Source organism: Zootoca vivipara, chromosome 9, assembly GCF_965207765.1.
Source record: "Zootoca vivipara chromosome 9, rZooViv2.hap1.1, whole genome shotgun sequence".
Lineage (NCBI taxonomy): Eukaryota > Metazoa > Chordata > Lepidosauria > Squamata > Lacertidae > Zootoca > Zootoca vivipara.
Window position 1 is genome coordinate 48,504,629 of NC_142592.1, and position 23,553 is coordinate 48,528,181.

Genomic DNA, 23,553 nt, shown 5'->3' on the forward strand with positions numbered 1-23,553 from the left:
CACAGTAGTAACTGATGGGTAGATTGTATATGCACATATGCAGAGGGGGGGTCATGCTTCCTAGACTAAATGGCCTAGACTACATATTATCCCGCCTTTCCACCATAGCAGCACATGTCGGAATCCCAGGTGGTCGTGCATCTAAACGCTGACAAGATCCTGACACGTTTAGCTTCAGCAGCTTTGCTGCATCCTGCTGTGCCTTTCATATTATGCCCTGGATTGTGAGAGCCCCTGCAAAAGTCAACAGCCAGATTCGTATTTAAACGCATACACACACATACTCCTGTAGTCTGATATGATGCAGTCCATTCTACCACCTTCTACCATTTCGTTGAATTACTCAAATGACTTGGTTTTCTGCGACGTGTGTGGATCCCAGCAGTTTTGAAAACAGCAGGACATTCCTGCCGTAGTGACTCGTGTAGTAGTAGTTGTGGTGGTGGCAGTGGACCACAGATCCACCCTCTAGGGAATCATCATCCACTGTAGCTCACCCAAACAGCAGACGGATGGGATAGGGCAGGGACACCAGATTGCCTCCACAGGTTGCCTCCACAGGTGCTCATGTAGGTAAGCTGCAGCAACACCCATATCAGGAGGGCAACCACCACATAAGCCATGACTACACTCTTATGAACTCTCAAGGTAGTATTTCTGACACCAAAGCCCCCTTACACACTCTCTTCTAAAAAGGAAGGATTTGGGGGGACGGGACTTCTTAGCAAGTGTGCTGCTACAGGGAAATTTAAAAATACACACAGTTGCTGTCATGAGGTAGAAACAACATTGTTTCAGCAATTTGTGTAATGCTCTCCAAGGCTTCCTCTCCAAAACTGATTTCAATTGCAGCAAGTCATAGTCATAAGACCACAACAAGTAACCTTCACTGAGCTTCTGCTGTATATATACAATTACGTGTTCCACTTGCAGCTCCACCCTAACAGTACAACCCAATGCATGTCTGTTTTATTTATTTTGCTTATTTGTTTGTTGCATTTATAGCCCAGCTTGTCTCCAAGGTCCTAGCCACAAACTCTAACCACTATATTTTGCTACTCAGAAGTGTGTCTTAATGAGTTCACTGAAAATTACTTCCAGGTAAATTTGTGGGTAGAATTGTAGCCAGAGTTGCAGTAAAATCAATGGGTCTTCCTTGAGAACATAGTTAGAACAGGGCTGTTAAACTTGTCAGAAAACAGACTCAGGCTATACAATACATAAGCCACATTTGCAAAATGTTTATGGTGCATGCATACAGTTCCAAAATCTTTGGGGCTATATATGGCTTCCCCTTTTTATGTACTTGGCTGTGAATTGGTAGGTAATCTATCAAGAAAGGGAAGCTTTCTTCTGTATGCTTGTGGCATAGTGAAGCCCTGCTCCATTGGCTTTTTCCTATTTAAGGTTTTTGGCAAGACTTGATGCACAAAGTTAGCCAGACACTGGATGGACCCAGTATTTTCATTACTCTTTGTGAAAGGAGGACACTGAAGAGGCAGTGTTTGCTGGTACATTGCTTTGCAAGTGATCCAGTTCCGAGTCAATGAAATACTTCTGTTGATACCCAACCTTGCTGATCTTGGTGTTAGCGGCCAATAGATGTCCTTCAAAATAATGAAACAGAGAAGGTGCAAATGTATTCAATGTGGTGGACTGATTTAAAACTATGTTTTAAAATCACCAAGACCAAACAGTCCCGTTTTTAAGTACAGTAAATAATCACTCAGTTAAAGCAAGTTTCCTATATGCAGAAGAGCAGCCATGCTAGTTTGCTTTTGAGACACTGTAAAAACCAGCAAACATATTATGGCATGAGCTTGTGTGGATCAGGGGTAAATGACAGCTCCTGGGATTCTTTAAAAAGCCATGCTTTTTAAATGTGCTTAAAATGTATAGGGTGGCTGTGACCCTAGAATGTCTTACTCCCCCCCCTCCCCTGTAATTATTGTAGCTCATTTGGATATTAGCACTTTAGTGTTTTAGTTAGACAATGGTTTTATGAGTGCACCTACTTTAGAAGACAATATGTCTTACATCAAAATGGGGTGACCCAGTCCTGCTTAGTTTGCAATTAATAATAAAATTATTGTGATGATTATACTTCCCCTGCTCATTCTGCTGAATGAGGCAGTGGGTTTATCCCCCACCAAGCCTTGCCTTGATGGCACTACGATATCAGCAGCACATTTATTATTAAACTGGGGTGGGGTGGGGTTGGTGGGTTGTTTTTGTGTTTACTTTCAAGTGACCCTTCCTCTCCCTCCTGCCAATCCATGACAAGAGTGGAAGCAGTGTCTGTCGGCCACTTCAAGGTGGGTCATGGCTCACAAGAGGCCTCAGTTTTAATCAATCACATCTCCAGTTTAAAAGATATTGGCTAGCAAGGCTGGAAGAGCCTTCTGTCCGAGAGCAGTTGCCATTCAGAGTGGGCAACACCAGGCTAGATGGATCAATGGCCTGGCTCGGGATAAAGCAGTTCTAAACATTCATATATTCCACACTGGCAGATAAGACTCTGAATCTGTCAAAACTTAAGCCATAAATATTGTCAGAAGCTGTAAAACTTGGCTCTCTGAGGCTGAAAACCCAATTAACATTTCTGACATGAGAGTGAGCTTCATTGCAAGGGAAAGGGGGGGGGGCTGTATCTGCCTGCAAGTCACAACGCTTGGTTTATGGACATAGTGCGCACCTCCAGCATGCTGGTGCACACCACTGGAGCCTTCCCACTTCATTCCTCCCTTCATGCAGATGGGCAATAAATCATGAAGGGATAAGCTTAGGGTTATGTCTGAAACCAGGATCACTGGTCTGTTTTCACCCTAGCAAAGACCAGTAGTCAGGCTGGCTACTGACCGTGGTTTGTCAGGGTGTAACCTCATCCTGGGTCTAGTCATAATATTAGGCTAGCCCCCTTTTTTGTTTGTTTACCTGCTTGCGGCAAAGGGAGCAACAAAGCAGACAGCGCTCAGGCTGCCTACCGGTATCAGCATGCAGCTCATGCACAGTATGGCTTAATAAATGAAGCTTTGTGGCTTAGCATTACATGAGGACGAGGCCAAAAGCTGAGAAAGTGAATATGCCAGCTACAGTTTTGTACTATCAAATAGATGGGGGGGCACATTAATAGGAACTTGGACATGACTTGATTAAAAGATGTTTCTTGATTTGGCAGCTTTGATTTATCGTCATGCCAATTTTCTTTTCATGCTTTCAGGTCACAACTGCAAATGAATTTCCATTTTTCCAGGCCTCCTTAAAATCAAATATAGTTGCTACGCTTGTGTACATACTACCTTTGGTCATCAGCTGTGATCTTTATTTTTAAAAGTAGAACTGAGATTTCCCCACCAACACTATGGAAGACAGTAAAAGCCTGTTCAGTATATCCTGCAGTTCTCCAGGAAAGGTGTAAGAGGAAACATGAAGAAAGTTCCAAATTTATAGATGAGCAGAAATCGTTAGAACTTTCATCCGAGCTACTAAACTTCATATACTGCTGCTGTCCTATCTAGCAGAATCCTTCCCTGTGGCCAAGACCCTTCTATAAGGAGTCAGTTGAGGTGAGGCTCATTCAGCAAAGCCCCACCAACCACCGCCTTTACAACTTTAAATCCTTCCTCTTAACAGGATCAGCCAGGTTATTACTTCCTGTTCGGTGGTGGATGTGATACACTGACCCTTAAAAAGTCAGTTTAGGGAGGGGGGAGTTAATTACTAATTTCCAAGCACTACCATTTTTCTTTTATAGTGAAACAGTGCTAGCAAGTAAGCCAATAGCTAAAGTAAATGAAACAAATATTTTAGTGGTTACAGGACATAAATCTGACATCAGGAACCAGAAGACAGAAAAACCAGTAGGAGAACACTTCAATCTCCCAGGACATTCTATACAAGATCTCAAAGTAGCTGTCTTACTACAAAAGAATTTCAGAAATAGACTGGAAAGAGAAGTTGCTGAATTGCAACTTATCACCAAGCTCAAAACCATGGAGGGACCTGGTTTGAACAGAGATATCGGATTCTTATCTCATTATACATGATAAGCGATCTTCAGCCATCTCAACCCTTGCTTTTTCATGCAAAACCATTTGCAGTCGTTTGCGGTCATCAACAGCTATCAGTCAGTCAATCACCCATTTCCACCACCCTTCTGAGTGATCCCCCCTCCCCATCCCCACCCCTCCCCACCCCTTCTCTACATAAGTGCCTGGAAACTTCCATTTCACTGTATCTGAAGAAGTGTGCATGCACACGAAAGCTCATACCAAAATAAAAACTTAGTTGGTCTTTAAGGTGCTACTGAAGGAATTTTTTAAAAAATATTTTAGTGCTAAGTGCTCTTCAGAATGCCATTTTATACCAAATGTTCACACTAACAATATATTTTTTTAAATACATATATGCACTATATCAGCCATAATTCCTTGCACCAATATGGTACACCAGGCACCCCCAAACTCAGCCCTCCAGCTGTTTTGGGACTACAACTCCCATCATCCCTAGCTAACAGGACCAGTGGTCAGAGATGATGGGTATTGTAGTCCCAAAACAGCTGGAGGGAAGAGTTTGGGGATGCCTGTGGTACACAACTCTGAGAAATGCTGCCACTCCACAAAATATGCTCACAGAGTCATTAGACATTCCATCTCAAGGTACTGTTTCCGTTTTCCAATTAGCCCAGTACTTATAGCTAAATTTTGCCATTCAGCTGTGAAACTACATCATTATAGAATGATGGCAGAAAACCAAAGGACGTAAATTCACCCTTCATCATTTCTAGCTTGGCTACAAGTGAATGAAACTTTGGGGACACACTGCTGACTCTAATGGACTTTGGAATCCTTCCTTTTCATCCCTGCTTAAGAGTTGTTTTCCTTCTTACTTCCCTTCCCGCTGATGGTCGTTTTAAGATTTATGGTTGGTACACAATTTTTATAAGAGCATTTCAGACCTCGCGACCTGACATCGCAAACAGGGACAACGACTGCTGGAGGAGACTGAAGAGAGTGATCTTGTGTCTTTTGGAGCCTGAGGGTGTATGTGGCTGATTGCTCTGTAGGAACACAGTATCTGAGGGGGAGGAGTTACAGCTGAGAGGAAGCCAGACTGAGGGAGGAGTTAGCAACCAGAAGCAGTCAAACTTAGCTCAGTGCAGATCCTGGGAGCTCGCAAACAGGGATGTTTGTGAGGGCATTTAGCGGGGGAATTTAAGGGGGAGGCGCAGAGTTCTGTGTCTTGATGTGCACAGGACCAGAGACCAGAGACATGGAGGGTGAGGGAGCTGCTGCAGTGACCTGTAACACCAGTGCCATGTTTGTCATTCTGCCAGAGAACAAGCAACAGTACACTTGTAGCAAGTGCAAACTGGTTGTCTTGTCCCTTCCAACTCTAAGATTCTATGATCACCACAGAGGATAAGAGCTCTTTCAGATAGGCATGATCACAAGATCGTAAATGACAATCATAAAGGTAAATATACATGATTTTACCTATGCTACTTACACCCATTATAAGAGGGACTTTCTTCAAAAGAAAAGGGCATAGGATTACACTGCATTGTTTACAACATTGCATTGCAGTAAACAGTGCTTTGGTGCAACACCAATCAGCGAATCCCTTAATCCTTGTCTTGTACCCCCTGGAATTTGGTGCTCAATGCCTCAAAATGCCAACCAGACAAAAAAATCCCACATCTGCATAGATCCCACAATCTAATATCCAGAATGATGCAAGAAAGGTCCTGAAAGCCCAACCTATATTTGCATGAGAACAGTATTACTCCCACAGTCACTGAATAAGCACTTGTTCAGATCTATAGACTACTTGATGGACACAGTGCCTGCCTAGTCCAAGGAGCTGTGTTTTGAAAATTGAGCCAAATGAAAAATTTGATTTATTCTCTCTGTGTCCCCCTCTCTCTTTTCTTTTAATTTAAAAAAGCACTGCTTTGGACCCTGTATTTCCATGAACGCAAAATGATCTCTGCACACATTCTGACTTGCAGTCTGGTTTTTTAAATAATAGCCTCTGGTAATCCAGTGCAACAACTCTGCCTAAAATCTGTAGAACTGGTGCCTTTGTATCCTGTGAAGAAATTACTCATTTTAGCAAGAACTAGAATTGTTTACAAACCACTGTAGTAATGCAGGAAACTTTGTTTTGGCTGCTAGCAAAGGAGGCAATGTTTGCACAGAAAATCAGAGGAAGTATAAATGTTAATCTGACTAAAGAATTGAATCTTCTTGGACGCATTTGCTCATTAAGCCTAAAACACTCAAGTGCCAAGTCAAACAGAGAGGCAAATATTATAATCACATAAATAAACTGACCAAATTAAAAGAGAGGGAGCAAGCAAAGGGACTAGCAATCTCCAAGCTAATGCTTAGAAAAGTTTACCAAAGGACCCTTGGAACATTTTCGACCACACGCCACTGGCTACACCCTAAACAACAGCAAGAATAACAAATTAAAGCATTACATTGTCAGGCTTCCATCATTTTGAAAACCTGCCATGGGAGAGCCACACAACAAAGACAAAACCAACCAGGTCCCCAACCAGATATTTTGTGATGAGAGGACAGAAAATCTGTGCAGAATTCCATGCATAAAATTAGTCTTAAACATCTGAAGTGATGTAATTGTGCACTTAGCTTGCAACAGAGTAGGGGAACCCGGCCAGATGGGCGGGGTATAAATAATAAATTATTATTATTATTATTATTATTATTATTATTATTATGTCACCTGCACCTATTTCTTACATCTCCATCAGATATAAAGATAAAATTTCAGAGTGAGAGACATTCCTGGGCCAGAAAGTGCACTCACAGGCCATTGCCACAACAGTTCTGAATTTAGCCTTCATCCACAACCCTCTGTGCCAAAACTGGTGTTTATTTGTCTTTGGCAGATGCCACAAAGATGCTCAGGGGTGCCAATGTTGGTTGGTTTCTTGAAGGAGAATAATGGGGGGGAAACTCCCCAAAAGCTTCAACATTATGTTCTTTGGCATATGTATTTATTTAGCACCATCTACATGCATTTCATTTCATCTGTCACTTTTTTACAATAAAAAGTCTTGAAGCAACTTGGTGAAAATAAAGTGCAACACATTAAAACAATTTAAACCTAGGGAGGGGAAAAATAAATCACAGACAAAACCAACTACATAAGATGCTCATCTCGCAGTATACTAATAAGAACTAAGTCCTGCCCACCCTCTAATAAGTGAAAAACCCCATAGGAGACAACGTTGTGCTTTACAAAGAACAGGCATGACAAGCCCCTAGCCCAAGAGTCTTACAATCTGAAAATAAAGAGGAAGGAGGGAAACTGAGATATGGGTGGGCTGGGAAAGGCTAATATGTGATTATTTCAACTCTACATACTTAAGCTTACTTAACACAATGGCTGGTTTGTTAAAATTTTGAGAGCATTTTTGTGGTTACTTTCTAGACATCATAATAACCAAAGAGGTAGGAGTTTCAGATGAACAATCTCATGGACTGTGAAGTACTTTTTGGGGGGGGGGGGTTGACTATTCCCCCTCCAGGTTGCCCACATGAAATTTCCTATCCTGGTGAGGGTCTTCAATGCCTATTTCAGATTCGTTTAGTGCCAAGTTCATTGATCTTTGCGTCTAAGAAGGCAGAAAAAGTACTGTTGTAGCATTCATTTTTTAATGTCTTCTAAAGAGGATAAATTGCTGTAGCTCCACTCTGAAAACAGAAAATACAGTGGCGATATCCCAACTCTGGCAGGTGACTGTGAAGGATTCAGGAATTGGTTTTAAGCTCAGAAGTAACCCCATTGATGTAACAGGATCATGTAAGCACCTCAATATCTGGCCTTAACACTTTACAGTAGGAGTTGTCAACCTTTCTGAGCGAGAGGGCACGTTTCAAATGCTGAGAAAATGTTGCAGATGCCCATCACAAAATGGCTGCCCGAGGCAAGGCACAAAATAGTTGCCATGGGTGTGGCATAACACAAAATGGCTGCCACATCTAAAAGACCAGAAAAAGAGACAGGGCCATAAAAAGGTGCAAGCATGTTCCTCATCAAAGGGGAAAAGCCAGCCACCACTATGCACTGTGGAGACTACAGAGGAGGAGGAGGAGGAGTTTGGATTTGATATCCCACTTTATCACTACCCGAAGGAGTCTCAAAGCGGCTAACATTCTCCCTTCCCTTCCTCCCCCACAACAAACACTCTGTGAGGTGAGTGGGGCTGAGAGACTTCAAAGAAGTGTGACTAGCCCAAGGTCACCCAGCAGCTGCATGTGGAGGAGCGGAAACGCGAACCCAGTTCCCCAGATTAGGAGTCTACCACTCTTAACCACTACACCACACTGGCTCTCAAAAATTACTAACAGAGTCTCATGGACATTGGAAGTTTTTAACATTGGTTGGATGGTCATTTGCCAGGGATAATTTAACTTATTTCTTTGATTGCAGGAGTTAGACTAGATTAACGCTAGGGTCCCTTCCAATGCTACAATTCTATGATAGAATCATCAATTCCTTTCTTCCTCAATCAAAAGGCACCTTTCCAATGTTATAATGTTGCAAGATTGCCATTTTGTTTGTTGCAAACCAATTTAGATGTGTGTGTGTGTGTCTATTTTAAGAAATAAAAACAATCTTTTTATCTTTTGTGTATTTTGTATTTTTAATCTTTGAAATAACAGCAGACAACACGTACCACGTTACCAAAGCCGCAAGAACCTCAATCCAGATAAAGTTACTCATGACTAAGTCCCCTTAAAATAAATGAATTGTCTTGATTCACTTACGCCCCATCAGTTTCAATAGGTTTTGGCCACAACACAACAGCTAACCTTACCTGGATTAAAGCCAATCTTTTTAGTTTCCCTTTTTGATTGCAAACTCTAAATGCTGGCTTTTCACCCATAGCCATTATAGGATAACACATTGTCTGAGATTTGGAATTTCCTATGATACGGGAAATCCAATTACCGGTAGTAAGTGTCCTAAATTTTAAAAACAACATTTGCTATTACACAAAAGGCCTTATGCAAGCACCTCCTAAAAAGAATAAAAGGAGGACAACTAGTCCCCTCTTTCAACTGTTTTGCATTATTATCAAACACCATCCCTCAACACAGATACAAGTTACCTTCAAGTTGATAAATAATACATCTGATTTAGACCCTAATGGTTTGGAGAAGAAACAGTGGTTGTATTATAATGACATGTGCACAAGAAATTTTTTTTGCGGGGGGGGGGGCGGATAAACCAGCCTCACAGGCAGAGGGATGCAATTTCTACCACTTCTCTGAACTGCTTCTAACATTTCAATGCATCATGCAAGTACCAGTAGGTAAACCATTCTGTCTCCCTGGAAAGCAAATCAAGGAAACAATTTAAGCGTTCAGAAACTCTGCTCACCCCCCAAAAGACATGAAATAATCAGCAAGCCAGTTACACTTGACCAAGGCCAGGGCTTTTTTATGATTATCATTCAAAGGGAATCCACAGCCTAACTTATTCCTATGAATAAAAAAGGGGGAAATGTTCCAAGCTATAGGAAATGGTGTGTCTTGGAAAAAATGAGGCTTAAGCCAAATCGTGACAAGTTTTAATGTACGGCGTTAATATTATGAAAGCCAGCACAAAACTCCCTTGCTATTTATAAGGTGTTTAGCAAATATCTGTACTAACATTTTTGACCAATTAAAGAATGAAAAGGAACCTATATACGTTTTGCCCGATGGAAATTGCCATTACAGAGTAATGGGTGTTCCTACAACATGAAAATTAGTGGAAAGTTACCTTGGGTGGTACTGACATTTCCAAAAATACCAGAGGAGTACATTGGGGTTTCTTGGGCCTTCCCACCCCCACCCCCTCTCTCTCCAGTGAATTAAACAGCAAGTGGCCATTACTGAAAATGGAGGGGAGAAAATTATATATGGCTGCCAAGTACATTCCTGTCCAGAAGCTGGCGTGTGTATTAAGAACAAACCAAAGACCCATCTGGTTCAGCATTCTGTTTTCTACAGTAGCCAATCAGAAGCCGACAAGCAGGACACGAGCACAATAGACCTCTCCTGCTGTTATTCCCCAGTGACTTGTGTTCAGAGGCATGGGGTTCTGGATATTGAGGGTAGTATATAGCCAGCATGACTAGAAGCCATAATCCCTTTAAAACAGGCATGGGGAAACTCAGGCTTGGGAGATCAAGCACATAGCCCTCCACACCTCTCCTCCCTCTGGCCTTCAGCCCAGACCCGTCCATTGGACCTGGCATACTGAACAGGCCTTCTTTTTCATAGCAGAGAACTTGATGCACCACTTCAATCTATCAGCAGATCTGTGTGGATAGGCATCACGCTTTCAGTCACGCCAATTTGAAAGCAATTAGAAGCTGAACATTAAGCTGGACCAATAAACCAAGGGCATGAGGGCTCGTCCACACTTCCGATTGTGCCATGCCCAGAAAGCACAGGTCCAAGCAGTTTCACCCTTTCCCCACTCCTTTCCGAGGGAAAACCCGCTCTTTAGTGATAGACCAAAACAAAAGGCAATCTGCAGAAAACCCAAGTTGCTATTTGCACTAAAGAGCAGTTTTCCCCAGGGGGAAGTACCATAATGGGGCCAGATGAAGTGGAAGTAAGCCCAGAGTTAAAAAAAACTGCCACAGTTAAAACAAAAGCTTCAGTTGCTTCGTCAATAACATTTTTGTCTTCCATTCAGTAAGTGCTATTTTTAAAGCTATTAACTTCCACTGGACAATGCTCTCTTTTATTGGCTGGCATTCCCAAATTCAGCCAGACTAAGATGAAGACAGAATGGAAAGGCGTATATAGCTCATTGGAAGGGCTGTAACCCAGCAGGAGAGGATGTGCTTTGCCTGCAAAAAAAAAAAAAGGCCAAATCTCTGGCATCTCCAGAAATGCATCCTGTCTAAATCCCTGGAGAGTTGCTGCCCATCAGTGTAAATACAGAGCCAGCTGGGTCATTACAAACAAAATACAAGTCTAATTGGCCCTACGTAAGGCGGCTCCCTATGTTCCTAGCATGACACACACAGGTACCTGTAAATACAAGGCACAGCATGGGGATGGGTGCATCCTACTGCTGCCATTTTCCTCACATTAAATGCTGTGGAAGGTGAGAGCAGCAGGGACACACAGAGCAGAGAAGAAATGCAACTTTCATCCTCACTGTCCTCCCTTCATGTGCTTAAGGTGGGATACCCAAAGACTGCTAAGCTCAATGGTGAAGGCAAGTACTGTATATCAGCATACATACACGTGAAGCAGATTGTAGTATCTCAGCAACACATTTCACCAAGGTTCACCACTGGGGGCTAACAGTACCAGAAAAAAAGTTCCATAATCTACCCTGACCATTGCATTAGACTTTTGATGCACCAAATTTATATTGAAAGGCATTCTGCAGAGCTCTCAAAATGACTTTGGGGGAAAAAAAGGATTTAAGAGGAATTGGTTTTGAAGCAAATTTCAAGTGTGCTAAACTAAGAATTACAATATACTCTTTTGCATTTATATAGAGGCCTTCCTACAATCTAGAAGGATATCACAGCGTTTCATAAGTCTGGCAACAGGGCTGTCAAACAGTTATCCTGACTGGCTGACATGCGTAAATCCTCCTAGAATTGGTTGACATATATTGTGTATATGGCAATAGGCATAAATGCAGGATTCATTTTTTCCAGGCTTATGCTAATGTGTAAGACTGAACTGCAATGAAATGTAATGGGTCTGGAGAGCAAAAAGACAGCTGGCAGTTTGGTATTTGGAAGCTAGGTAGACAGGCATCGTTCACTTTAAGAGTGTGGTGGATACTTAACTGCCTCACAGAGGGGAAGGGAGACCTGCTCTGCTACGTGGAACAATTCACATATAATCTGTAGGAAATTCCACAGGGTTCTCCTCAGTTTCCAACCAGGAAGCCATGAATTTCTAAATGAGAAGTTGGGCTAGAAATCCACTCCTCAAGGGCCCAAATTCCACAACCTCTCATGAGGCTAAGCCAAAAGACTGCTTTGCAGGTTGGCATAATTGTCTGTCTTTTTCAGCCAGCCCTTCTCCACCCAAGTACACTCTTTAACCTCTGTTTGCAGCTAGCTGCAAAGGCTTGTTTAAAGCAACACAGAAAAAAAAGTTCAGCCCTATGTTAATGTTTGTGTGTGTTAAAAAAACCCATGCTGCATTAGTTTATTTACAAATCCAGAAATTGGGGGGGGGGGTTCCCCCACCAAAAACAAAAGCAAAAAATAGAGCAAAAGGAACACAGATTTGCCCATGATAACTTGTACATCCACTTTTTCAGTAAAAATTATTGCCATTTAAATACAAATACAATATTTATTTATTTGTTTGTTTGTTTGTTTGTTTGTTTGTTTGTTCACTCATTCATTGTTCCAATAGGAGCCCATCATATCCAAATAGAATGTTTTTCATGTTGCATCTAAATGTGGTCAGTGTGGGGCACAACCGAACCTCATTCAGAAGAGAGTTCTATAATTTGGGGGCAATCACCAAGAATCCCCTGACCCATATCACCACCAACCCAATCAGGTGGGGCACATATTGCCCATAATTGGTCTAGATCAGACCTTCCTGACCTGCTGTCCCTCAGGTGCTTTTGGACTACGGCTACAGTTGGCAACCATTAGGCCGTGTGACACAGCTGCCTCAGGCGGCAGATTAGGGGTGTCATGAAAGGGTAGCAAATTGTTAGTTATTTATTATTGTTGCAAAAATACAACAGTCTTGCATGACTTTTTCCTCAGGTGTCAAAATCACTTGATCAGCCTTGGGTACCATAACTGGGGATGAAGGAATAACATCATTTCCTGCACTGCCTCAGATAACAAAATATTTGGGAGGCTGTTCCTGGCTACAAGTCCCATCAGTCCTAGTGCCTCCTGATATTTTAGACTACAACTCCCATCAGCCTTAGCTATGCTGGCTGAGGCCCTAGGACTGATTGATGGGGGTTGCAATACAGGAGGGCACCAGATTAGGGAGTCTGGTCTTGATGGCTGTGAACCAGAGTAGTTTCTCTCCTGTAATCTGTTTAAGCATCCAATGCCTTATGCTGAAATTATCAGGTTTGCTGTAGAGTGAATAATTTGATACAGCCTTACAATCTAAGGATGGTTGTGGGTGGCCTTCCTCTCTAGGGCAGGTGTGGGGAAGCTGTGGCCCTCCAGATGTTGTTGGACCTCAGTTCCCATCAGTCCCAGCCAGCCTAGACAATGGTCAGAGATTATGGAAACTGTCATCCAACAACACCTGGAAGACAGAAAATTCCCCATCCCTGATCTAGAGTCTTGAGGCTCCAGACCAGGCATCCCCAAACTTTGGCCCTCCAGATGTTTTGGACTACAATTCCCATCATCCCTGACCACGGGTCCTGTTAGCTAGGGATCATGGGCGTTGTAGGCCAAAACATCTGGAGGGCCGCAGTTTGGGGATGCCTGCTCCAGTCCAAAGCTTCTTAGCATTCGAACTTAATAGAAAAATATGACAAATGCAAGCAAATAGAGAAGGAAAATATGCAAGCATATATGCTTGGTCCAGGAGGGTTAAGAGAGCATGACACCATCACTAGCAGACATAAGGAACACAAAGTATAATTCCATACCAAACATATATGGCATACTCCACTAGTGAGGGTTCGCTTGATTAGAGTTACAACTGGGCTTTATGCAGCACAACACAGCCATGTTTCTCACTGCAACAGGTGCAATTAATCATTTCAGTGGCTCAACTGTGCAAAATTGCCAGCATAACTCAGCTATCACAGGCAGAGCCTTCTTATCACACACAAAACACTACTTTTCAACTGGACCCAAGCTGGGAAAGCTTAAGCTTAATCACCTGATAACTATCACTTCATACAATTTGGCTTTTTAATGCTAACCATGTCCCTTGTTACGCAGTCATGCAGATTGGAGCCAGATAACCATTACGACTTCACAGAACCAAACCAATCCTGCACTTTCCCCCCAAAGCAAGCCTCTGCCTTAATTTGGAGGAAGGAGAGCACACTACTGATTGCATCAGCACCAACCTCAAAAGCAACTCTATTCCTCCTAATGAAGCTCCCAAATCAAGACAAGATTTAATCCAATGAGAATCAATGCAAAGTCTACGGTCTAGTTTCTTTTTCCTGTTATATTCTGTCAGGCCCCACTGGACTATTTTGATATCTCAGTTTATAATAAAATTCTCTTTTGGATAGGAACAATGAAAGAGGTATGGGTTTTAGAAAGAGGCTTGTTCAGAGTGACTCAAGAGGCAAGAGCTACACATCTCGTACTGGCTAAGAGTGCAAGATGCTTCCTGCTGAATGCAATCAGTTTTCATTCAGAACCATAATCCAGTTTTGGAGGTAAATTTGCACACACCTTTTAAAGATGGGCACCAAAACAGTTTCTGCAGAAGTGCCCACACTCAACCTGCTATACTTGGATTGTCTGAATGCAGCCGATTCGCACAAAAGCTGTTTAGCCCAGAAATTCTTTGCTTCCTCTGCTGAAACACTGGGGAAGTTGCACTAAATCTTCAGTCTGATTGCCTTCCCCAAGGTCAAACTATGCAAGCCAGGACAAATGGATGCTCCTACAATTAATTTCCTGCTTGGTCTTCCTAGCAATCAGCAGAGCTGCTGCATGGTCTACTACCACGTGCACAGTTTGTGTGTGTTGAACAGTAGTCTTAGAAAGTTCTCCTACTCCAATACAAAGCCTTAAACAACCTGCGACCTGACTGCTCCTGTTGTCTGGGGCAAAGACACACGACTCGAGGCAGGTTGAACTCAATGGGAAGGCGACCAAGAGCAGAGCTCGAGGGCTTCCTTTTATTGAAAGCTCAGGATGACAGTTAATCATTACAACGACAGTGTAACTTCTAGCCAATTACAGCAGTGCAGTCCCATACAAGGTGATGTTTCCTGTAACGTCACAACCGGTCACTCCCTAAGACATCCTCCCTAGCCCACGTGTTGTTTTGCCATGCCCTCTGTCCATGCTCCAAGCACATGTCACTCTGTAAACACCCCCTCCTAGTTCCCATTGTGTTACCCTCCTTGGCTTGACCCATCTGGTTTGTCCTGATTCATCCAGTTCCACCCAGATCCTCCTTGATCCTTCTAGCTCTGTTGTGACCTGTTGCCCTGCTGACCTGAGCCTCTGACCTGTCCTTCTTCACGTGTTTCCCATTCTGACATTAGCCGGTTTGCCGCGCTAATGCCCACACTCTTGCAGATCGGTGTGGCTTGCCAGCACCAGATCTCAGTCATTCCCACACATGCAAGCACAATTTCCTCGTGTAATCCCCACAGCTCCCTTATAGGGCAGCCTGTGGGATAAGATCAGTCAAGGAAGCTTTCACAGTAGCACTACCTTTCTCTGTGGTTCAATCCGTGGCAAACACATGGGAGAGCCTTATTAGTGGTGGTGGAGCCCCTGTTCTGGAATTTCCTTGCCACTAAGATACAAATAGGGACGTGGGTGGCGCTGTGGGTTAAACCACAGAGCCTAGGGCTTGCTGATCAGAAGGTCGGCAGTTCGAATACCCGCGACAGGGTGAGCTCCCGTTGCTCAGTCCCAGCTCCTGCCAACCTAGCAGTTCAAAAGCACGTCAAAGTGAAAGTAGATAAATAGGTACCACTACAGCGGGAAGGTAAACGGCGTTTCTGTGTGCTGCTCTGGTTCACCAGAAGCGGCTTTGTCATGCTGGCCACAGGACCTGGAAGCTGTACGCCGGCTCCCTCGGCCAATAATGCAAGATGAGCGCCACAACCCCAGAGTCGGTCACAACTGGATCTAATGGTCAGGGGTCCCTTTACCTTTAAGATACAAATGGCACTAATGTTGTTAAATTTCCAATGCCAGCTCTTCACTGAGGTTTTTACTAGGAGTTTAATGTCAGACTAATGGTTTACACGTTTAGATGGGTTGTACAAGTTGTGCATAAAAACAACAGTGGCTCATTCAATTGTATTTTAATTGTGTTCAGCTCTGAAGCTGGTCTGCAATGTGGAATGGTAAAAAGGTGAATTTAAATAAAATAAAATAAAAAAATATAAATAAAGCCATTTCCCTATAACCTGAACAATTGGACGCTGACTAGATTCTACACTTTCCAAGCGGCGCTTTTCCCGGCCGGCCAAAATTCTAGGATCCCATTAAATTAAAACATTTCAATGAATCAATGGTAGAGAACCTTCCCACTTGGCCTTCTGGGATGTTTCCACCAAGCCACACTCACCTGCCATCATATATGAATAAATGTTAAAACCCCACCCCTCAAAACAGTAAGTTATGACCTTCAGACTTTCAGCGGGAGGTACCAAGAAAATTGAAATGCCACTCATTAAAAACAAAAAGAATTAAATTCTGTGCTAACTGTGCTGCCAGGATTTGTGGGCCTGAGATATGACACCCCAAATACCAATAGCATTTTCCAAGCTAGTACAAGTGCAAAAAGTTACAGAATCGCTGCACCTGCCATTAATTTGAATAATATTCCCTTGCATGCAGTGCGCACTCTGAATAAATAACTGCAGAACGCATCCATTGGCTTATTTCACTTGGATCTCCACGATAATATGTACATGGAGTGGAAGGGGATGTCTGACCTAGACCACCGCAGCTTCAGCAAGATTTCTCTATCATATGCCTTCAAACCAGGCCCAAGGGTCTATATCAGGCATCCCCAAACTCGGCCCTCCAGATGTTTTGAGACTACAATTCCCATCATCCCTGACCACTGGTTCTGTTAGCTAGGGATCATGGGAGTTGTAGTCCCTAAACATCTGGAGGGCCGAGTTTGGGGGTGCCTGGTCTAATCTATATATATACTACACATAAAAACTATGTGACTTAAGATTTCCAGGTTTTGCTGCATTATAGAATTTTAATTGGCTTTGAAATCAGGAATGTTAAGAAGGGCCCTTTCTACACAATCTATCCAATCAAGCACTCTTGGCTCCTGTTGATTTGAGGAGGGTGCTGCTTTTTCTTACAAAGTTCCGGCCATTTACAGACTTAATATGTAAGCCATTCTGGGGCACCGTTTCATTTGAAAGACGGGCTAGAAATCAAATAAATAAGATAAGTGTAGCAAGTGAATTGTCGTCATCAGTTATCAGTATAATTGGATTCAGTTATTTAAAAATAATATACCTAGGAAGCACACACCCCTCCAAAAAAACAAAACAAAAATATGTGCTCAGGGATATTGTTCCCTCACAATTAAAAAAGGGAGTCTCTGGTTTGGTTCACATTCCCTAGTATTCACTACACTTAATATAAAAAGAGCAGTTGCATTGATTCACTATGCCTGCTCTGTTTGAGAAGGGCCTGAAGGTACATACTGTACATGCAAACAGCTCAAGCAAGAGTATTCTGGGGTGTTTTATTTACCAAGCCACAATATAAGCTCTACCGAGGGCAAGACAGGACTTAAACATCCAAAAGTGTCTGCAATTGCCAGTAAAATTATTTCCCATACATTCTAGCACAGGCCACTAAGCTACCTGGTGAAACAATCCACTACAGTGTGTTCAGGACCTACATTTCTAAATTACTGGGGGGGGGCGGGGGACGACCTGACTCCCTCTAGAAGCAGAACATGTCCACAGAGCTGACCAGTGTGATTCCGCAGAAATTCCCAACCAGTTACGATATCCATGCACACAGCAACAGGCAGGCGGGTCTTGTAAAAATACTTTATATTAAAAAAAAACTGTTGCTGTAGGAACAATTGGCAAGACTTTCTTATCAGCTGTGTTAAACTGACAGTTGGCAAGTGGCAAAAAATCTCTCTATTACTTCCTCTGTAGTGCATCGTGGGAGAAACAGTAAGGCAGAAGACAGCCGGCAGTAAGTGAAAAGCTAGTTCTTTTTCAAGCAGTCCTTCCTCCCCTGCCCTTGTTGCTGTAGGAAAGCCAATCGTAGGTTCACAGCCAAGGAAGGTCACATGCAGAAAAACATCTATAATGAGCTATGGATAGAAGAGAAGATTGCCTCTGGGATGTGTGTGGATGCTGTTTTCTTCTGGAATCTTGCAATTTCTAATAGCAATTACAAATGCATGCTACTGAACCATGGCAAACATTTTAGAAATGTAGGAAGAACAGAAAGTGTGCACATACGCCATCCCAGAGTAAACTCAACATAGGATCAGTTTCATTGAGCGGTGAGGCTTACTTGAGTAAACGGGAATAAGATTCTGCAGAGGCAAAAGTTAAGCATCTTTAAAGGTCTTTCCTTGGGAAACAACTGAGCATCTACTTAACCCCCTCCTTGAAAGCAACAGTGCTTAAATGTGCAATCCTCCCTCTTTAAGTCTACTCAGAAACCAGCCCCACTGAGCTCAATTCTCCTAGGTAAGTGTGTACAGAATTTGAGCCTTAAACATGCTGAACCCTGGTTGGAAAGCACCCTGCGGAGTTTATGAAGCTTAAGCAACAACCTAAAAAAGATAGTTAGTCTGATGCATGACTCCCCCCCCCCCTCCAGCTGTCATGTCTGACTACCCAAACTTGGCAAATTTGGCACGCTGGCTTCTCCACTAGTCCCCAGTACAATTCTACCTCCTGGCAGGAATACAGCTAGCTACCTGCTGTGCAGAGTTTAGCTCCAAGCTGGTGCCTTCTAAATGTTTTGTACTACAAATTCAATCATCTCTGAATACTGGGCAGGCTGCCAAGGACCAATGGAGTTGTAGTCCAAAACGTATGGAGGGCACCAAGTTTGAGAAAAGCTTTTTTCTAACCTGCTATACTACAAATGAAAAAAGCCACTGCCATAAAGGTTGCTTCTGAAAACCCTCACTCTACAATCTGGCCACAGCAGAGACACCATCCTAGGCAAACCCTTCCCCTTTCCACACACACACCCCCAAAAAAAGTGCAAGAAGAAAGCCAGCCAGATCTGCACATTTCCACCCATTTCTCGATGAATCCACCAAGCGTTGCCAGCAAGGCTCTCCCTGATCCAGCCATGAGAATTACGATCCCTAACCCCATATATGTAACAGCAGGCAAGTTGATCTTTCTTCTCCTCCTCTGCTGCTGCAGTGATCCAGCTTCTCTAGGCAATGGTGCTATGCAAACCCAACTTGTTGGAGACCGAGGGTGGAAAGGCAGGATATAAATATTTTACATGCAACTAAACAAACATTTTAAAGCTCCTCACAACACGCTTCCTTTCTGGGCGACTGAAGGTTTGCCACCCTGCTGGAGATGCACTTTGCAGCAAACAACACAAGCTTGTGCTTCTTTGCTGGTGGCGCTGTGGTTAAACCACTGAGCCTAGGGCTTGCTGATCAGAAGGTCGGCGGTTCGAATCCCTGTGACGGGGTGAGCTCCCGTTGCTTGGTCCCAGCTCCTGCCAACCTAGCAGTTCGAAAGCACGTCAAAATGCAAGTAGATAAATAGGAACCACTACAGCAGGAAGGTAAACGGCGTTTCCATGTGCTGCTCTGGTTTGCCAGAAGCGGCTTTGTCATGCTGGCCACATGACCTGGAAGCTATACGCCGGCTCCCTCGGCCAATAATGCGAGATGAGCGCGCAACCCCAGAGTCGGTCACGACTGGACCTAATGGTCAGGGGTCCCTTTACCTTTACCACCACATTAATCCACAACATTTCTCTCTCCCCTGTCTCCCCCTCCCCATTCAATTCAGCCAGATAAATAACTGTGGGCTAGAATTTTTTACTTCAACTGTACAGAGTTGGTGGTACAACCTGACTCAGTTTACCACCTTGTCAAGGAAAGAGAGGATGATTTAAGGCAGCTGCATATATTTGGTCCATCTAGCTCAATACTGTCTACGCTGACTGGCAGCAGCTCCCAAGGAATTGGGGGGGGGGGGAATCTCTCCCAAATGAGACTCAGTCGTTGAACTTGGGACATTCTACCTGCCAAGCAGATGCTCCCCCGCAGGGCTAAGGTGGATGCATTAATGGATTTTATTTACAGGGCTTTTCAGTTTGTCTCGTGCAAGTTGGGCTATGGGTAGCAGTCCCTGTGGGCTAGCTATAAAACAGAGTAAAAAGCAAGAAAAACACTAGAAGCAAGTGGTAGTGGGGAGGCACAGGGAGCCAAGGATACCTGGGGTTGGGAAAGCTTCGGCAGCTTGGTGCTTAGAGCAACGAGCTTTGACTGGGGACACCCACGGTTAGATTTCCACTGGGCTGTGGAGCTCACTGGGTGAGCTTGGGCTACTCTCTTTCTCATCATGATCTACCTTGCAGGGTTGTTGTGACCATCAAAACAGGGAAGGACTGTGTACAATGCCTTGACCTCTTTGGAGGAGAGGCAGGGCAAAACTGCCAATCAATAAATCAGTCCCACTTCTGAAACTCCACTTTTCTGTATTTTAATGCTCCCACCGTGAAGCAAGTCCCGTGGAGTTAACTTTACAGCAAGGGTGCTTAGCGTTGCAACCTTACCATCGTTCCCAGTTTGAGGAGCAAATCATTGCAGGAAAGTGTCTTTCCTTCAAGTAAGGAGACACAGACAGAGAGGCAAAATAATGGGCGGTGTCGTCGCCCCCCACAACCACCACGGCAACCCTCCGTTACAGAACAACAAGAAGAAGAGTACAAGAAAAGTCCAGGGCTGTGGGGTTTGGAGTCTCCTCCCGGCCCTTCCCGATGCTGATGTTGATGTTGATACTGCAGCAGCGGCGGCGGCGCAGCCGGGATCTCCTCCAACGTACGCGCGCACATGGCCAGCAGGTCGAAGCCGGCGAGAGGGACGAGGCGAGCCCGTCACGAGCAGCAGGCGCCCCCGCTCGGGCCGCCCTTCTTCCCAGAGCCCCGGACAAAAAAAGGAGCTCTCGGTCCCTCGCATCCTTCCCCGGACCCACCACCACCACCTTCACCCCGATCCCGACCTCTATGAGCCTCCCCCTCTCCCGCCCTCGGAAGTTCGCCGTCCCCTCGCGAGCGACCCCCGGGCGACCCGGCTCTACCCCCCTTCCCCACCCGCCAGCCTGGCCGTGGCCTCGGATGAGGTGCTCCCTCGCGCGCCCCGCCGCCGCCGCCGGACTCGGCGCGCCTTTCCTCTCTCCTCCCGCCACCCGCGTTACCTCCGGGCACCGGAGCCAGGCGCCGCCGCCGCGCCAAGTCCCCGCGAAGGGCGCGCGCGAGGTGGAGGAGGAGAAGCCAAGGAGCAGCCGCCCTACCTGGGTGCAACATACTTTGGAAATAGAAGATGACGAGCGCGAAGGAGCCCAAGCAAGTGACCAGCACCATCCGGCAAACGCGGTTCATCCTCATCACTTCCAACAGCGCCGGCTTCATGGCTTTGTCCCGGCGAGTGAGGCGATGGCGAGGCGGCGAGAGAAGGAGAGGGAACGGGAAAGGAACCGGCCGGGCTTCCTCGCCGAGAGTTGGGAGGCTGAGGAGCCTCAGGAGCGCGCAAGGAGCGGCGGCGACGCCGAGACCGGCCGGCTCGCTCAGCTGGCGGCGTTGGCGCCGGCGGAAGAAGAAGCAGCAGCAGCTGGTCTCTCCTCCCTCCTCGGCAGCAGCTGCTGCTACTCTGGAGGCTACCTTGGGCAGCGGCAGCAGCAGCTTGCCAGCTCTCCTTCATTTGGCCGCGAGGTAGTCCTCGGCTGGAAGCTACCACTCGCGCCCTCGGTTCGGGGGCGGCAGGCGGGTGGGGCGAGCGAGGAGGCGCGCGCCGAAAGAGGAAGGCAAGGGGAACCTCGCGCGGGGGAGCGGCGCGCCTCACCCTCCCGGAGAAGGTGGTCGCGCCCAGCTGTTTCCCCTGCGCGTCTTGCGGCTTTCCTCGCGGTCCTAAAGCGGCTCTGTTTCGCGCCAGGGGCTGGTGTGGCTGCTGCGCAGCGCCCAAACTGAGATGGGGGTCGGCCGGGTGGGGGGTCGGGAAAGAAATCCCTTCCTTCCTATCGCTTAACGGGCTAAAAAATAAAAGAGAGAGTTCAAGTAGTAAAACGGAAAGAAAGCGAGGAGTTAATGTCTTGATCCTACTACCGGGGCTCATCTCTCACGGTCAGGACAGTAGCTCAGAGATAGAGCATCCCTGGTCTGCGTGCAAAACGTCCCATGTTCAGCCCCTGACAGCTCCAGGCAGGGCTGAGAGTGAGACCCTGTCCTGAAATCCTATTATTCTTTTATAAACGATAATGATTGGATTTCTTCCCCACCCTTCCCCAGAGCTCCCAGGGCAGGATGCGCCAATATAAAAAATGCAGTATTAAAGTCAGTTTAAAGAGTTTGCAAGTAGTGCATTTAATGGGATTTGTTTCCAAATGAATCCGCCTCAGATTGCAGTCATGAAGGAAAAGAATAGTCAGGTAAAGTCAAGGCCATTTAAATAAATGGGATTAAGCACACCTAGTTCTTCACACTTCACACATTTGCAGTTTTGATCCATGTTAGTCTTGGGTTTTGAGTTAATTTAATATACAATAGTTCAGAAATGCCTCTATTAGGACCACCAAAATAGTAGGGATTTTGGATTCTTCTTTCTTTCTTATGGAACAACGCGCAACTACTTTTATTTTTTAATAGACCATGATTTGGAGCGCAATTTTCACATGGCCTAGGGGTGAAGCAGCTGTTGAAGCAAAACTTCAGCAGCAAGGGGGCACATTTCCACTTCTAAAGGCAGACCAAATTGATGGTGTATGTAAAGCAGGGAGGAGGAACCTGTGACCCTCCATATGTGGACTCCAACTCCTGTCACCTGCAGCCAGGATGGCCAATGGTCAAGGATGGTGGAAGCTGTAGAACAAAAACAACAAGTTCTCCATCCCTCATGTATACTGAAGACTGTACACACACACACACACACACACACACACACACACACACACACTGAGAGTGTGGAGTAGTGGTTAGAGTCTTGGACTAGGGTGGGGTGTTAGCACCTTGGTGTCTCAAATTTCAGTGGCACCCTGTGCAACACCAAAATGCAGCATGCGCCCCTCTTGCCTTCTGTTGGACTTCATAGTTGTAGCACCTGCTGCGGCACCCCAGAAGCTTCACACCTGGTGTAACTGAACCTGTCACACTCCCCCTGCCTTTGGTGATGGAAGTAAACCAACAATGCTTGCAATATATTACCTGATTCAGTGTGGGGTGATGCACAGAAAAGCAAGCTCTTCTTCAGCACTGATTCCTTCTCTTTTAATGACTACTGGTTGGTAAAGTAGATCTCTTCCTTTGATGTTTTACTTCCTTCCTGCATCTCCTCATCCTGCACATCCACTGCAATATATTTCCCAAATGCCAAAAATGAGGAGACCCTGTTTCAAATCTCCATTCAGCTATATGGCTGAGAGCTTGGGCCAGTGATGATCTACCTCACAGGATTGTGGTGAGAATTAAATGGAGAAGGGAGAAGGAGAGGGAGAGAACCATATATGCCAGCTTGAGCTCCTGGGAAGAAAAGTGGGGTATAAGTACACTTAGAGAAAGTAAACAAAAAGTGCTTGCTAAAATGCACCTAGGCTAATGTTTGGTTATCAGAGCAGACTATATACATTACATCACCAGACAAAGAGACT

The 23,553-nt window shown here is 44.9% G+C and overlaps 1 protein-coding gene across 4 annotated transcripts in view; it reads right to left on the reverse strand.

The window, feature by feature from the left end:
- The window catches only part of CHST11 (carbohydrate sulfotransferase 11), a 175,924-nt gene extending 154,259 nt beyond the window's left edge, over window positions 1-21,665 (reverse strand). The window contains exon 1 of one of the 4 annotated variants that reach the window (XM_035126811.3): window positions 21,223-21,632. In XM_035126811.3, coding sequence (XP_034982702.1) covers window positions 21,223-21,325 — 103 coding nt within the window. In that variant the 5' untranslated portion in view covers window positions 21,326-21,632. Of the gene's footprint in view, window positions 1-21,207 lie in introns of all 4 variants that reach the window. The other 3 variants (XM_035126810.3, XM_035126809.3, XM_060279896.2) reach the window with 3 other exon arrangements.
- Window positions 21,666-23,553: the final 1,888 nt, after the last annotated feature.